Source organism: Lutjanus erythropterus, chromosome 3 (assembly GCF_056507025.1).
Source record: "Lutjanus erythropterus isolate fLutEry1 chromosome 3, fLutEry1.hap2, whole genome shotgun sequence".
NCBI lineage: Eukaryota > Metazoa > Chordata > Actinopteri > Lutjaniformes > Lutjanidae > Lutjanus > Lutjanus erythropterus.
Window position 1 is genome coordinate 40600156 of NC_139319.1, and position 15627 is coordinate 40615782.

At 37.0% G+C, this 15627-nt stretch overlaps 1 protein-coding gene across 1 annotated transcript; it reads right to left on the minus strand.

Moving 5' to 3' along the window:
- Window positions 1-4154: 4154 nt before the first annotated feature.
- Window positions 4155-15501, minus strand: LOC146330660 (uncharacterized). The gene is made up of 6 exons (XM_084716183.1): window positions 15301-15501; window positions 9618-9699; window positions 9392-9502; window positions 8319-8375; window positions 7069-7239; window positions 4155-4574 (listed from the first exon to the last, which is right to left on the minus strand). The coding sequence occupies exons 2-6, from the start codon at window positions 9693-9695 to the stop codon at window positions 4467-4469; spliced, it is 525 nt and encodes a 174-aa protein (XP_084572309.1). The 5' UTR covers window positions 9696-9699; window positions 15301-15501; the 3' UTR covers window positions 4155-4466.
- Window positions 15502-15627: the final 126 nt, after the last annotated feature.

Below are 15627 nucleotides of genomic sequence, written 5' to 3' on the forward strand. Positions count from 1 at the left end.
GAATAAGAACATGTATAAAAGTAGGGGCTTTCCACACTTATTGTTGCAGTTCCATGTTTTAAGTGTTTTGTTTAAGGATCCAAAGGCAAACATTGGAACAGCAGGTCGTAGAAAGTAAGATGGATTTATGTAAGAGGTTGAAGGGGAGAGGGAGGGTGATAAAACCAGAGGACAGGGAAGCTAAAGAGTGCCGATGAAAATCTAATTATATGCTTATTATGCACCCTCCTGTGTGTTTTGACCATTTTGTGGCCACATCATTTATAAAAGTTTAGTTACTATGAGTCTAATACTCTGAGAAGCAGTATACTACTGCTACTGCTGCTGCTAACTATACCATCAGCTAGCTTTAGGTATCAAAATACACCTTTTCTCTCCTCTATTTGGGGAACAATAATAGAATTGAGCATACTTGCTTATCAAGGTTTAATTAACCACAAATAATGCAGTTTATTCCATTTTTGTTTGTTTATTTGATGGTTCAAAAATATGAAAATTGTTCTCACCTCAGATTACAGTGACATATACTGCATGTCAAGAGCAAAATGACTACACAACAATGACTGGCACATGACACTGTTAGATTTTTCTCAGAAAGAGTTGTTGAGCTGGTGTTGAAGATATAAAGAGGGTGACAACTTACTCCATGTGACAAGATTCTCTGCTCTCTCCTACACCGTCTAAATGTAGTTTAAAGGTTTTCAGGCCATAACAAGAATTAAAACTCTGGTAGAAAGACAGAAAAAATTATCAAATGTATCAGCTACTAATAAAACTTGCGTGTGAAAACTTCCATATACTGGACCTTCAGTCAGTCAAACTACGATAAATTATCATCCTGAAGGAAAGTTTGCAGCTAGAATGTTTGTTTGACCAGATAGCTAGTCATGGAACACTCATAACACTTGACCAGTGTGGAATTACACCATCAGTCCTGGAAACAGTTTATTACATTACAAATATGAATACCACTTCACTCATTTTCACGCTTATTTCTGCACATACAGGGTGTTTACAACAGCAACACCTCTGTACACTATAATATAATCTGTGTAATACTGGCATTCAGCCCTGTGGTAATGTATTTGTATTTGTACTTATTAGTATTTGTTATTATGTCTTCCTCCAACATATATACATGTAACAAAGCAAGACGCTGCTAAAAAATGCTCATTAAGTTGACCAATGCAGATATTCATGTATTCATTTTCCTTACAATATTTTATTTGTTATACTGTTGTTGAAGACATACAGAACATCAAGAAACACTGTAAAAAATATTCACATGAATACAAAATAAACAGGTGTAACCGTTAATGACCAGCTCATGCTTGTGCACAATCTCATCAAACTGCTGTTACATCATGTAACTTCTATTTCTGTCCACAAACTGGATTTCATTTTGTGTATCTGGTATGATATACAGATTAATGAAGAGTAGTTTGAATGTTTTGTTTTTTTTTTTTCTTAATTTTGAGCCCAATTCAAACTTTTGAAGGTTTGAAAAAGTTTTACCAACTACTAATCTTTTGTTGAGCTCATTTGATTTTATTTGTTAGATAAACTTGAATCTTGAATCTGAGTTTGAGAAACCCATAAATATGGTATTTCAAAAATTATTGAAAAAACTCTCTGAATTATTAATATTTAACGTCTGAAATTAACACAAGTTAACCTTCGGTCACCCAAATAATGACAAACAAGATATACAGGCCACTGTGAGCAGTTTTTGAAATACAATTTTCTCTTGCTAAATATATTTTATACATTTTAACTACATATATATTTGTGTTTGTATATCAGAAACACTCTCTTTTTCTGTAAAAATGGAAATATTGGAGGTTCAGTCTGTACTTTGAGGCGTGAACATAAATATATCCAATCATGAGTAATCTGGGGCTACTAGCCAACTCCACCCATCATATACACAGTTAGCTGTACTGCTCATATCAACCGTTTGCAGCAGGGAACTTATTTTACCTAAACAGCAATTGTATGTCCAGTATCAGATGACAAAAAGACAGTTAGAGACCGGCCTGGTGAACAAATTCAAATATTGAGCAGCTAAAGACCCAAATGTTTTTCTCAGGAGTTGCTGGAGACCTAACCAAAGCTAAAAGACAGTAAATATAATAAGAATCATCAGGTGGACACAAATATATCCCAAAATGAATGCTGTAAAAATGACTTGTTGTTAATGAGTTAACAACATTTAAACATTTGATAATGGTAGAAGATCGGCCCGGCAACATCCATTTCCACAATTAACACACCAAACTACATTCACATTTTTTCTAATTCTGTACATGTCTCCTGCTGGCAAAAATACATCTATGAAAATAAAACTCAAGGCAGGTTTGATGTTGTGGTAGCTCAACAGTTCACATTTTGTAATAATCCAAAATTTACATTCACATCAGTGGGTTACCTCATTATTAAAGCTCTCACACATACTAAATAACTTTACCTCTTACTTTTTTTTTTTAAACTTTGGACAGTACCAGACGAGCTGTTTCCCCTGCTGCCAGTGTTTACACTAAGCTAAGCTAATCGCCTGCTAAGCTAATCGCCTGCTGGCTCTGACTTCATACAGGTAAAGACCTGAGAGTGATATCATGTCTCCTAATCTTATTCTTAGCAAGAAGCTGAATAAGCACATGTCAAACTATTCCTTTCTGTGACTAATTTTAAACACAATTTTAGCCATATAGCATGGCTGAAGCTGATGCTGGTATCTATATTTTATTTAAAAATTATGTATACGGAAACAGTCATTTCTGAAAAACATAAACATACAGTAACATACACAAGCTATCTTACTAAAATTACAATTGTTTTTAATTTGAAACCCATACTGAGTGGGACTTTTACAGTGTAAAAATCAACATGTCAGTGCTCTCTGGTGGACAGAGTGTTTCTACATGAACTCAAACCTACTCTAACCCACTACTGACACACACACCACTACTGATATTTCTACAATAAACTGATATCAGCCAATATACCTGCTATATGTTTTAGCTCATACACTGATACGGAAATGCAATTTCTATGTATTATCTCACTTATGCTATAGCCACCAGGCAAACAATGTAAACTGTGCTCAAATCCACCCCTGTCTCCTAGAAATTATGTACGTATGTATTGTTTTAATAATTATGTTGTGGTGACCTTAATTCCTGCCTGGATTAGATTTGCAGTTCCTTGAAACAATACATTTAGTAAGGGATAATGCATAGTGAGCAGGTCATTATCGTGAACTAAATCCCAACAGGATGATATGGAGTGGAGGGGTTTTGAATCATGCTAAAGGGTAACTGTATGCTGAATTGTGGAAAACCCTTAAAAAAAATCTTTATAACTTTTATGTCTTCATGTTTTTATGGCCACAAGCATTATGTTGTTAGGTCAGCCCATTCTTGTGGACATGACATCCCAAAAACACCCTGAGGAGATTTCTTCAAACTTTGCACAAATGACCACTTTGACTTAAGGATGAACTGATCAGATTTTTTGGGGGGCAAAGGTCACTGTGACCTCATTTAACACATTTTTGGCCATGACTCATGAATTCATACACTAATTCTGAAAAAAATTACACACAAATATGTAATAGAATAAAATGATGCGGTGATGGATATTTTATATCAAAAAGGTCAAAGGTCAACTTCACTGTGACATCATAATGTTCAGCTCTCTATCAGTCCTCTGTCCTCTGTAAAAATAGTCTCTAAATGAAGACAGCATGTTTCTACCTGGAAATTATTTTCTGGAATCACATATGTAGAGTGAGAACTTCAATTTTGCCAAAAAAAAACAAAAAAAAAAAACACTGAATACCTTTTTATTAAAAAGTTACAGATCAATGTAGTTCCATATTAAATTCTTTACTACATACATTATATATATTATATAATATATATTTCTATTATAGTCTGATGTGGATGTAAACTGTAACTTGATTGGTTACAGTTACAGATGTGAGGCAGTAATTTTATTTTTGACTACACTGTTTTATACGACCATTGACAGCTGACTTCTCACTCTTCTTAACTGACCACTAGGTGGTACAAGTGATCAACAACTGCTTCAGTCTGAAATGCTGTTTCAGCTCAGGATAACATATGTGGGGGTCGTGTTAATGTTGGTGCAGTTGTAGTGACATTGCAGTAGGTGCTTCACCATCTGCTGCCTAGCAGGGATCTTCACTTTACTGTGTGACCTCCTCTAGTTACACTCTGTGATGTCAGGACACATTTTGTTTCGAATAGAACTCATCTGGTCTGTATATATATATAAAAAAAGGCCACAATGTCACCAAATTTACCAAACACAAATCTGCAGAATTGAAAGAAAGACAAGTGGTTTTCATTTCTTACTTCTGATAAGAAATGTCATATATAGATCTTATATGGCATGTGTGCTTCCTCTGTGTGTGTGTGTGTGTGTGTGTGTGTGTGTGTGTGTTAGTCGGTCTTGAGTGCTTTGAGGGCGCAGACAGACAGGACACCATGCAGGACCACGGCCCCAATGTCATAGAGCAGCAGCAACAGACTCACACTCCAGTTGTAGGCCTGCAGGAGACAAGACAACACATGATACACTTCAACACACTGACATGACTAAACTACAATAATCTAAGTTACATCATCTACACCAGTGTTTCCCAGATTTTTTCTGGTGACCCACTTTTGAAGAATGACAAACCATCACAACCCGATCCACAACAGGGCTTATTAAAGAATCCTGGTAAGACTTTATTTGTGCATAAATGAATGTTTCTCATCATTTTGCTTCTTCCATTGCTTCTTCAATTTACATTAAATCAAATGGCATCTATTTTCATAATCAATTAAAGATTATGAAAAATTCTCTGATTTCAGCTTCTTAAATGTGAATATTTTCAGTTTTTTTTTTACTCTCTCTGACAGTAAACTGAATATCTTTGAGTTGTGGTAAAAACAAATTTGAGTACATCATCTTGGACATTTTTTTAAACAGTGATCAATATTTTTCACATTTTTTCACCATTTTATGGACCAAATAACTGATAGATCAACTGTGAATATAATGGACAGAGTGATCGGCAGCCCTAATGTTGATGCATGTTATAGCAAACATATAAACATGTTAAATTCTTTATAAATGAGAAATAAATGAATTTAGGCTGACTTAACAGGACATCTTATTGTTCTTATTTCCTCTCATGAGGAAAACAATATAGAACATTTTAGACTACTGAATTATAATAATATAATTAAAATACTACTAAATTTCTTCCATAGTCTTTCATTTACTTTGGGACCCAGATGAAATCTTCTGTGACCAAGGAGTGACTGTACTACAGTGAATCTTCTCATGAGACAGGACTGTCCCCTTTACTCACCTCTTATGTCAAAAATATGATGGTTCTGCAAACTTCTACTGTATCTATTTGTACTGTATTTATTTCTCTTTTTATTTCCATTTTGTTCATCTCTCCATCCATGCTAACGTCCACCATCCTGCTTATCTCTCAAGCTTAGTATCTTTTTTTAAAATTTTTCACCCATTCCTGAGAATTAAATTGAAATATTAAGGATTTATTTATATGAAATATATGTCATTTATGAAATGTTTTGGTTTGCTTTAATATTTTTTTAATTTCTAAACTTATTCTGTCAGAAAACAGCCTTGTACCAGGCATGAATTAACAACTTCAAACTATTTATTATAAATAATTTATGTGTTAAAAGTCTTCAAAATCTGAAAGTAACAATATCTACTTATAACGTAGGTAAAAAAAAAAAAAAAAAAAAAAGTGCTGTCATCTTTGTTTTGAAATAATTTTTTTATGAAAACTTTCAACTTCAACAACTTAAAAAAACGGTAAAATGGCTACTCACTATGTCTATGCCGTGAAATTAAAAACATTTTGTCAACTCTGCAACACGTCTATTGAGTCGTCCCTCTGGAGTTGACATCTACATTTAATATAAAAATATATAATTCCCAGGCGCTTGGCCCCATATAAGGTTTAATAGTCAAGAGTTTGATCTTTTCACATATACTTTCCAGCATAATTGTACAGAGTACAGAGTACATCAAAACACCCTCAAAATACATTTTTGTCCCAATTTGACATCTCAGTGAGTTGACAGAATTATAGATTTTTCTCATTTCACAGCATGATCGTAGTCAGCAGCCATTTTATTTTTATTTTTTAAACCGTAATTCTTATTTAGCTTTGATTTAGAAGCGCTACAGAATTGACATGTTATGGTGGAGACACATCTCATAGTAATATTATTGAATGAATTTGTCAAAAAATGGAAAGTTGACCAGTACTTGAACAGTACTTTTTTCTAAAAAGCTGATGGAGTTCAGACATAATTTTAAAAGGCCATCTGTACCTATTATATTATCAGTGCATATTGCTAGTTTTAGATTTCAAAGGCTTTTAACACATTTTTAAATTGTTTGAAGTTTATGAAAAAATCTCGTCTGGGACAAGGCTGTTTTCTGGCACAGGGCAAGTTTAGAAATGAAAAAAATAAAGCAAACCAAAATATTTCATAAATTACATAAATCTGATATATATATATAAATCCTTTAAGAATACATTTTCACCAAGCCACCAGTTCTTGAGGTGGGAAATTGCCAGTGCAGATTTCCCATAAAATCGATTCTGGCTCTCGGCCATACATGACCCCTTCCAGGAAAAATGCTGGAACATTTCTGGGAAAGGCTACGTGTGTGAATGAGGCTTTACGTTATTTATGAAAGAAGTTTGTAAAAAAAAAACAAAAAACAAAAAAAAAACTTCAAAACCTTATATAAATAATAATTTTAACCCCAAATCAAGTCTACATTTCATAAAAATTATATCATTAGGAAGTTGGCCCATTATGAGGTTTAATAGTCAAGAATTTGATCTTTTTAAATGTATTTTCCAACATAATTGAAGAGTGAAAATCAAAAAACCCTCACAATATGATTTTGTCCTAATTTTCATAAATGAGTGTTTTCATTTTCTTTGTCTTCACTTAAGGAAAGAAAAAAAAAGTTTGATGAGAGCATCACACTGACCACCAGGGCTTCATTCGGACACAGCTGATGCCATCCATAACTGTAGTAGGAGTACGTAGGCGTGTGCAGACACTTCTCCTTGGGTATCTTGCTGAGGCTGTAGCAGTAGAGGCAGAAGCCGAGCACTGCCCCCAGCAGGCCAATTGCATTACTGCATGCACAACCTTGAAGCTGTGGAGAGGGCAGGCAAGATCCATCACTGTTCTGTTTTTGAATTTCAGGTCCAAAAAGATTTTACTTCCTTGTAGAATACCCCTCAGGTGCACTTCTTCATGTACACATAAAGCAGATTTTTATCATTTTGTGATTCTGATCATTGTTGGTGAGTTTAGTTAGAAGACTCAGGACAGAGTGAGGTTTTGTTTTCCCTGGAACAAGGTGCCTTTAATTCTTAATGAAGTGTACAGAAAAAATGCAACTTGGTTTTGCAATTTTCTCTTGGTTCCACAATTTCATTGTAAAAAATGTCTAAAATCATTGTGCATCACAATGTTTTAGAAAAGCTGCTGTGTAATCAGGCATTTTAGGCTGCAACAATTCCAAAATAGGCTCACTACTGATTGTAATACAATTGTAAAATAATTGTAAACAGGCTCTATACTACTATCATATTGCGAGTAGTATTACAAGTTTGTATTCTCATATTATTCAGTTTAACACTTGAGCTTACATGAGAATTTTTTTGTTAAAATATTTCCAGGAATGTGTGTGTGTGTGAGACCTTCAGGCACTGTGATATTAAAGACCTTAAAAACTGCAGCCTTCACATGCATTTCCTTAGTAGTTCCACTTCTCCTCATTCCCGTACCCTCAGCCGCTGGTATGATGTAACAACATATGGTGGCACGGAGGCCACAGAGCAGAGCAGAGGGAGGAAGTGGAGTGGGGGATTTTAATGAAAAACACTCATCCTTGTTCTCTTTGAACCCAAACTGTCATGGATCAACCACCACTTGTAGCTTAGTATTATATTTCTTTTTACAAATCATCAGATATACCTGAAGACTCTGATTTAGACATGACTGTTTATGATCTGTATCATGATTATCAGAACTATCATTGCTGGTTACTGGTTTAATGATATTTTGCAAAACAGCAATTATTTTCTATGCATGAGATGTTGATTAATATACATTGTTAAATCAATCAATCAATCAATCAATCAATAACGGACTAAATATATATATACATTATATGTATATATTATAGTATAGTATAGTCTGTCTTGTTGGCTTGTTATGGGAACGTACCAGTAGTCTGCTGGGGTTCCTCTCACTGGCCATGGTGAAGGATCCTGCTGCCAAAATCTGCAACAACACACACACACACACACACACACACAGTATTGGATTGTTACCTGAGAGACTGACACTGCTTTCATCAGAGTAAACAACATGAAGCACAGACCATGTACTTTACTATGTGATCTTTGATGTCAAATAGATACTGTTTGTTTTGACAATCACTCATTTATGAGAATTGGGACAAAAGTATATTTTGAAGGTGGGTTGGTTTTTACTCTTTGATTATGCTGTAAATATATTTTAAAAGATCTAAATCTTGGCTATTAAACCTTGTAAATTATTACTTTTTTTAATATATTTTTTTTTGCACATTTTTGTCTTTATTTGATAGTGACAGCTGCAGATATGACAGGAAAGGAGAAGGAGGGGACGACACACAGCAAATGGGCCAGAGGCAGGAGGCACACCAGTGGCCGCTGCAGAGGACCAGCAGCCCCAGCACATGGGGTGCACGCTCTACTAACTGAGCCACAAGGGCACCCCATGATTACATTTTTTATTAAATGTATGTTTTAGCCCTTTGGGCACCACAGGACATGTTCCGTTGTATTGGAGAGAAGGCGGACATCTTTATGGCCAATACCTCCAAAACTCTGACACTGACACCTAAACAGAATTAATGGATAAATAGCACTAGGAAAAATATATAGTTTTGATTTTGGGGTGAACTGTCCCTTTAATAGCTCTTATTGGTCTATTGGGGTTATATATTACCTGAGATGTAGATATATTTCAATGCTTTATTCTTGCATGAGATGGTCTTGAATTAAATGTTGTATTAAGTTTGAATATTGTCACCTTTTTACCAAAAGGTTTGACCGTTTTCCTCCATGTCTCAAAGTGACTTTTAAGAGTGCTGAAATTCTTTTCAGCATCAGTTAAGACTGTTTTTTTTTTCTCTTCTGTTCTAAGTGCTCCATCATATATACATTCATTGGAGGATTACAGATGAAACGTCTGAAACTACCAATAGGCAGAAGAGGCAAAAAGAATCAGAATAAGAATCATGAGGTACATACTAATATTCCTAGGAACAGTGGCAGTATGAAGAGTTTAGGCATTGTTTTGTCAGCATAAGCGAGCGGGACAGACAGCAGCACCTGGAACAGCCCCAACAGGATGGTCACCACCTACACACAGACACACACAGAGCTTTGGAGTTACATTCTGCTGAATAATGATTTATGGAAGTTAAACTTGCAAATTGAGTGGACTCCACTCAGACTGAGCAAGTCCTGGACTCACCGCAGCAGCTTCAGGGTCAAACCAGGTGGCGAGGCGATATATCCTGGGTCCAACCGCTGACCCCCCCACAGATGACATGTTACTGCAAAACAGGAAACTGAAGTCAGAGACAACAGCAGAACTGATCCTAAGAGGATAATTTTCAGACCCTGTTTCATTACAATTAAACCAATCTCACACCACTCTGTGGACTAAAGTTAATATATAAAGACGGTGACAGGTTAAGCTGCACCTGACCCACATGTGCACAGTTTGATTGATTGTCATGACAGCCTTCTCTGGTTACTTCACACCCATTGGATAAAAGCCACATTTTAGAAAAGCATCTGTCCTGCAGTGGTTTAACTAAAAACTAGAGCCAATCAACATGTGGGTGCAATATGTGGGACGTAGGACAAGGGACAAAACTGCTCTGCATAAAGTGGACACCTGGTCACCATAAATGCAAATGAAATAGCTACACATGACAGGGAATGAGTGAGTAGCAAATTTGCATTTAGAAAACCTAGAAATAAATCACTGTAAATACTTTGTTAATGGCCTTGTAAAAGCCATTTAAGCACATGCTATATTTTGGCGCATTTGTTGTTAATACATATTATTTATATGCTCACAATAGTTAATGTGCATTTTGGCTACTGAACCCTGCTAAGTTTATGTCTCTTTAATATTTTCTATTATCCAATTTAAATTGTTAGATTACATTTATTGCTGTAGTTATGTCAGGTGACCAGGTAATAATATTGTGATGCATGTTTTGCGTACATGAGCATGAAGTCTTAAGAAAAAAGGTTATATAATTGGAAATCAATGGTGGTTTGGCTCGCTATAAGTTTTTGACTGTATGATTTGAAGATGTACTAGATATATGCACCATGGGAGTGATATATAGCATCAAGTTGGTAATGGACCGGTCTGGAATGTAAGCTGGATCACCTGCTGTGATGCTGCAATCAATATTCAATAAACCCTCATTCAAGTTTACCTGCCCTGTTAAATGTGGATACATCAGTGTTTCATTAAGTGGATTACAAGTCAAATGAAAAAAAACAAACAATAAAACAGCCACTATAGGCTTGGTACATATTAAACTAGAGGAGGGCACTCAGTAGAGTGCAGTTCTCCACCAGGCAATGCCACTACAACCACCACATGCAACAAGTCTACAGAATACACAGATACACAGAACAGTGTAATGGTAATATAACTGAGCATCCTGGGTTCACTGTGTAAACTTAAGGAGGACATGATAAATACGACAGTAAGTTCAAATCTCTCAATGCAAATATTTTCTTATTCATTTAGAACATCATATTCCTTATTTAGAACCATGGGGGCTGTTTGCATTGGTTCAGGGAACAATGATTCTGGTTGAATTATGTGGTGTGGTAGCCTGTGGTGATGCAAAGGTCCACAGACGCACAGGTTGTGGGTTGACTTACTAGAAGATACGAGGGGTTCAAGAGAAAGCAGTGATCTGAGTAAGATATTAATAAAATACAAAAACATTACAAAAATATTGTGTGCAATACTCCATCTCCCACCTTCTCTCCCCCATCTTTTACTCCCTCTCAATTTTCAATTTCAATCTCATCAGTTTTACTGGCATGATGTTTAAGATCAAACATGTTGCCAAAGCAAAAATATTATACACAATACAAACTATATATATATACAGAAAATAGTTCATGTTAAAAGTGAAATATACCAAACAATATAACAATATTTAACAATATTAACATTATACAAACACAAAATTGAGGAAAAAAGAACAGAGCAAAAGGCAGAATCTGAGCTGTGAGGGTAATTAACAACATGATCATATATCATGTGTTGTTGTTTGTCCCTCATGCTGTGACATGCACTGACATAGTTTGATCAGAGAGTGTAATGAAATCTTTGAGTTTACATTTAACTTTTGTGATGAACTTTGTCCTAATATCTTCATACTTGCTACAGCACAGTAGAAAATGTTGCTGTCTCCACCTGTCTCTGTGGACACAGTTGACACAGCCTGTCTTCTCTCAGCAGCCAGGTCTGCCTGTGTCAGTTGATGTCTTTCTCAGTTTCTGATCAGTCACCATGCTCAGATAGTTTAGAGACAAATAACACTGAGTTTTTGTGGTAGATGTCCAATAGTTAATGTAATATTCTTTTGTTTAGCTATAATTTGGTCTCTCTCTCAAACACACATACATGTTGCTGCAGCTGTGCACGCGGCAACCAGCAAGTCCAGTGTGCTCCCAGCTCAGCTGATTGGTGCTCAGAGCACAACTAAACAAGGTAAATCCTGGAACTGTGGACTCCATTCTTTTTCTACACAGTTCAGACAAACACTGGGCTAAAAGGACAATATAGACGTTCACATGAAAGCTACTGCTGTTAAAATTCATTGGTAAAATGTGAAGGATGAATCATTTGTGTGTTTGAGTATGAGAGAGGGAAAGAAAAATGATGGGTTGTTTGTTTTGCTGTTATCAATGTGTAGGCAGGCTAATCTGTGGAGACACGCTAATAGCTGAGATTTGTATTTGGCTCACTGTTGTGTTGGTTTGTGTCTCTGGTAATTCATGTAATATTCTATCACTGATCAGGCATAATACTTGCAATATGAAAATGCACCTGTGAACCCCCAGCCTTAAAGTTTAGTTAAAATGCACCTATGTTTATAACATTACAAGCAACCGGGTGGGTTTATAACAATTGCAATATGGATATTACACCTGGCAACATTGCATAATATTTCAATGATATATGAAATCGATGATATAATGATGATTGATGATGATTAAGTGCCCTCTAGGTGCCCTTCCAGTAGACAAAACATGATAAAGTGACCCCTAGAGTGCCCTTTGAGTGGACAAAACATGATAAAGTGCATCACAGTTTTCGGTGCACTGGTGCCCCACAGCATACGACTGGTTCCCTTTTTTCACCCCGGCTCCTCAGACTGACTCAGTCCACCACTGTTATAAAGGTTAACATAAAACATGTTATAGTGACTATCACACACCTGAAAGGGAAATCTACAGCTACGTACTGTAATAGCTAATGAAATGAGTTTTCGTCAGTAACAATGTTGTTAAATTGTAAATATTAAAGGGTGATCAAGGGTCTGCTTTTTTTGCAGGCCATATACCTGGACTATACTATTTGAGTTATTTGTTTCTGTAGGGTACTGTCTCCAAAAAGTAGCTGCCATTTACTCAAGCATGCTGTGCTTCATTTACATCACATTATATTCATTTGGCAGCAGACATTCAACCAGAGAGTGACCACTGACGGCTCACAGTAAGTGCACCGCCATGATTAAAAGGGTGTGTTGGATGTGTAGCTGTCAGACATAGTGGTATGTAAACAGCAGCAGCAACAGCAGATGTAACCAGACTGAGCACCTGCTGAAATGTTAAACTAAAGCCGTGCATTAAAGATAAATATTACACACATCACAAAATGTAGGATTAATGGAAATGAAAATTATTTTGACTTTGGGAAGAAAATCTTTCCAAGGAAAAAACCCTATCATTACAGTATAACATTTGAAAACTGGAAAACCACAATCAGAAGAGGAGAAAGAGGAGCAGACTGTCCAATAAAAGACATGAACAGACCCAAAGAACAACAGAGACAGACCACATGATCATGAGACACATCACTGGTGAGGGCAAAAAACAGTGGGAAACCCATAAAACTAAGTAGCGTGTGTGTTGTATTTGTGCAAGTGCACTCATGTGTATTTCTGCTGTGTGCTAATCTGTTTGGACATGGAGGAAGGGATTGAGAAACAGCGAATGAGGTAGTGAAAGAGAGGAAAAAAAGGAACAGAGAGAGGGAGTGTGTGAGAGTGTGTTAGTTCATCAAAACCACATGTCAGAATCCTCTTAGGGAAGACAGGAATGCTGCAGGATGAGAAGCAGATGTGGTGACAGGAGGAGGAGGAGGGCAGTGGGAGTAAGAAAAGAGTGGGGACTGGGGGTCTAGGGGGACTGGGGGACTGGGGGCAGCAGTACGAGGAACATTTTGTCCACTACTAATCTAGAGACAAAATCATTTATATTTCTTCATGCACACATTTGTCCATCTGTTGGGTCATTTGATGTATTTTCACCTAACAACATGGTTATTAATGTGGGCACTTTGATAATGGAATTTGAGGATTTACTTGGAATTTATAAGTGGATCTCAATGTCTTTAATGAACATGACCAACAGCATGTTTACCCTCATAAGTAAGTGTATACATCCAAGACTGCAGGCATGCATTAGGGCAGCAAGGTTGCATTAGGGAGCAGACAAGCTGCCTATGGGTATTGACAGAGTGCACCTGGGCACAGACAGAGCATGCAGGCCTAGACGGGGAGCATAAGGGTACAGACAGGGTATATACAGGTATAAACAGGCTGCATATGGGCATAGATGGGGTGAAACCAGATACAGACACAGGACATGAAGGTATAGATGGGGTTCGTATGGATGACAACAGGGTACATATAAAATAGACAGGCTACAAATGGATATAGACAAGGTGCAACCAGGCACAGACACAGGACGCACATGTACAAACAAGGTTGATACAGGTAAAAATAGTGTACATAAAGATACAGACAGGCTGTAAACAGCTATAGACAAGGTGTTACCAGGTGCAGACACAGGGCATGCAGGTATTGACAGGGCTCATATGGATAAAAACGGGGTAAATAAAAGGTACAAATAGGCTGCAGATGGGTATCACCAGTGTGCAGCTCGGTACAGAAACAGGGCATATAGGTATAGACAGGCTGCATCTGGGTATCAACAGGGTGCAGCCAAGTGCAAACAAATGATGTACAGGTACAGACAGGGTACAGACGTAGGGGTATCAACAGGATGCACCCAGGTACAGACACAGGGTGTAGACAGGGTAAATATGGGTAAAGAGCAGGCTTTTACAGGTATAGACAGGCTGCATGTGGGTATAGACGGTGGACATACAGGGTTCACACAGATACAGAGTTACACACAGGGTATGTACAGATACTGTGCATGACAGGGTATATTCAGGTACACACAGTGTGCATTTGGGCACAGACAGGGCTTACAGGAACAGATACCATGCATAAGAGTACATGCAGGTACAGACAGGGTGCATACAGGCACAGATACCATACATATGGGTACAAACAGTGTTCAAACAGGTACAGAGAGGGTACATACAGATGAACACACACACACACACTATATGTAGGAATAAGCAGAAAGATTATTTTTATGTAACCAGGTTGCATGGTGCAACTACAGAGATCAGATTTATTATTTAGCTACTGAATTCATAAGGCAAACAACAAATGAACCTGCAGTGCAGGCCTGACAGAGGATCAGGAAGGAAGATACCATCCAAGTGCTGGTGTCCAGTCACACCAAATATTTTATATGACATCTTTATTCAAGTTCATGTTCATTTGTCCAATATGTTTTTGTTGATTGTGACACTATATAAAATTGACATATTCCTCTTCTCATCTGATGCTGATGTTAACAGGATAGAATTAAAAGTGGAATTTTGCACTTTAAACTGTTCAAATTCATTTTACCAAAACAATGAAGAATGTGCATCTATCCTGATGACTGCAGCTCGTTTTGTTTTCTGCTGACCGCTCTAAGTTTAATGATGAAAACAGTGCCATATAAAGCAATGGGTCACTTACCTCGACTAGACGTTTGCAAGCACAGAAGGAGACAGAGATGTCTCCAGATGCTACGGACAGAGTTTGAGGTGCCACACCAAGAGGACAGGCTCGCCTTCAGATGAACTTTTAACGGCGAAAAACGCCGAAAACAAAATGATTACTGGAACTGAAAGTGGGAGAGGAAGAGAAGGAGGAGCTCTGCTGGATCTGATCCAGACACAGAGAACAATCTCCCTCTCTCTCCCTCACTCTTTCTAATAAACACATCCCCGCACGAACCCTGCTGCAGAAAAAAGGGAAGTCAGGGAGGCGCATTAAAAATCAGCAGTGGTCGAAAGAAGCCCA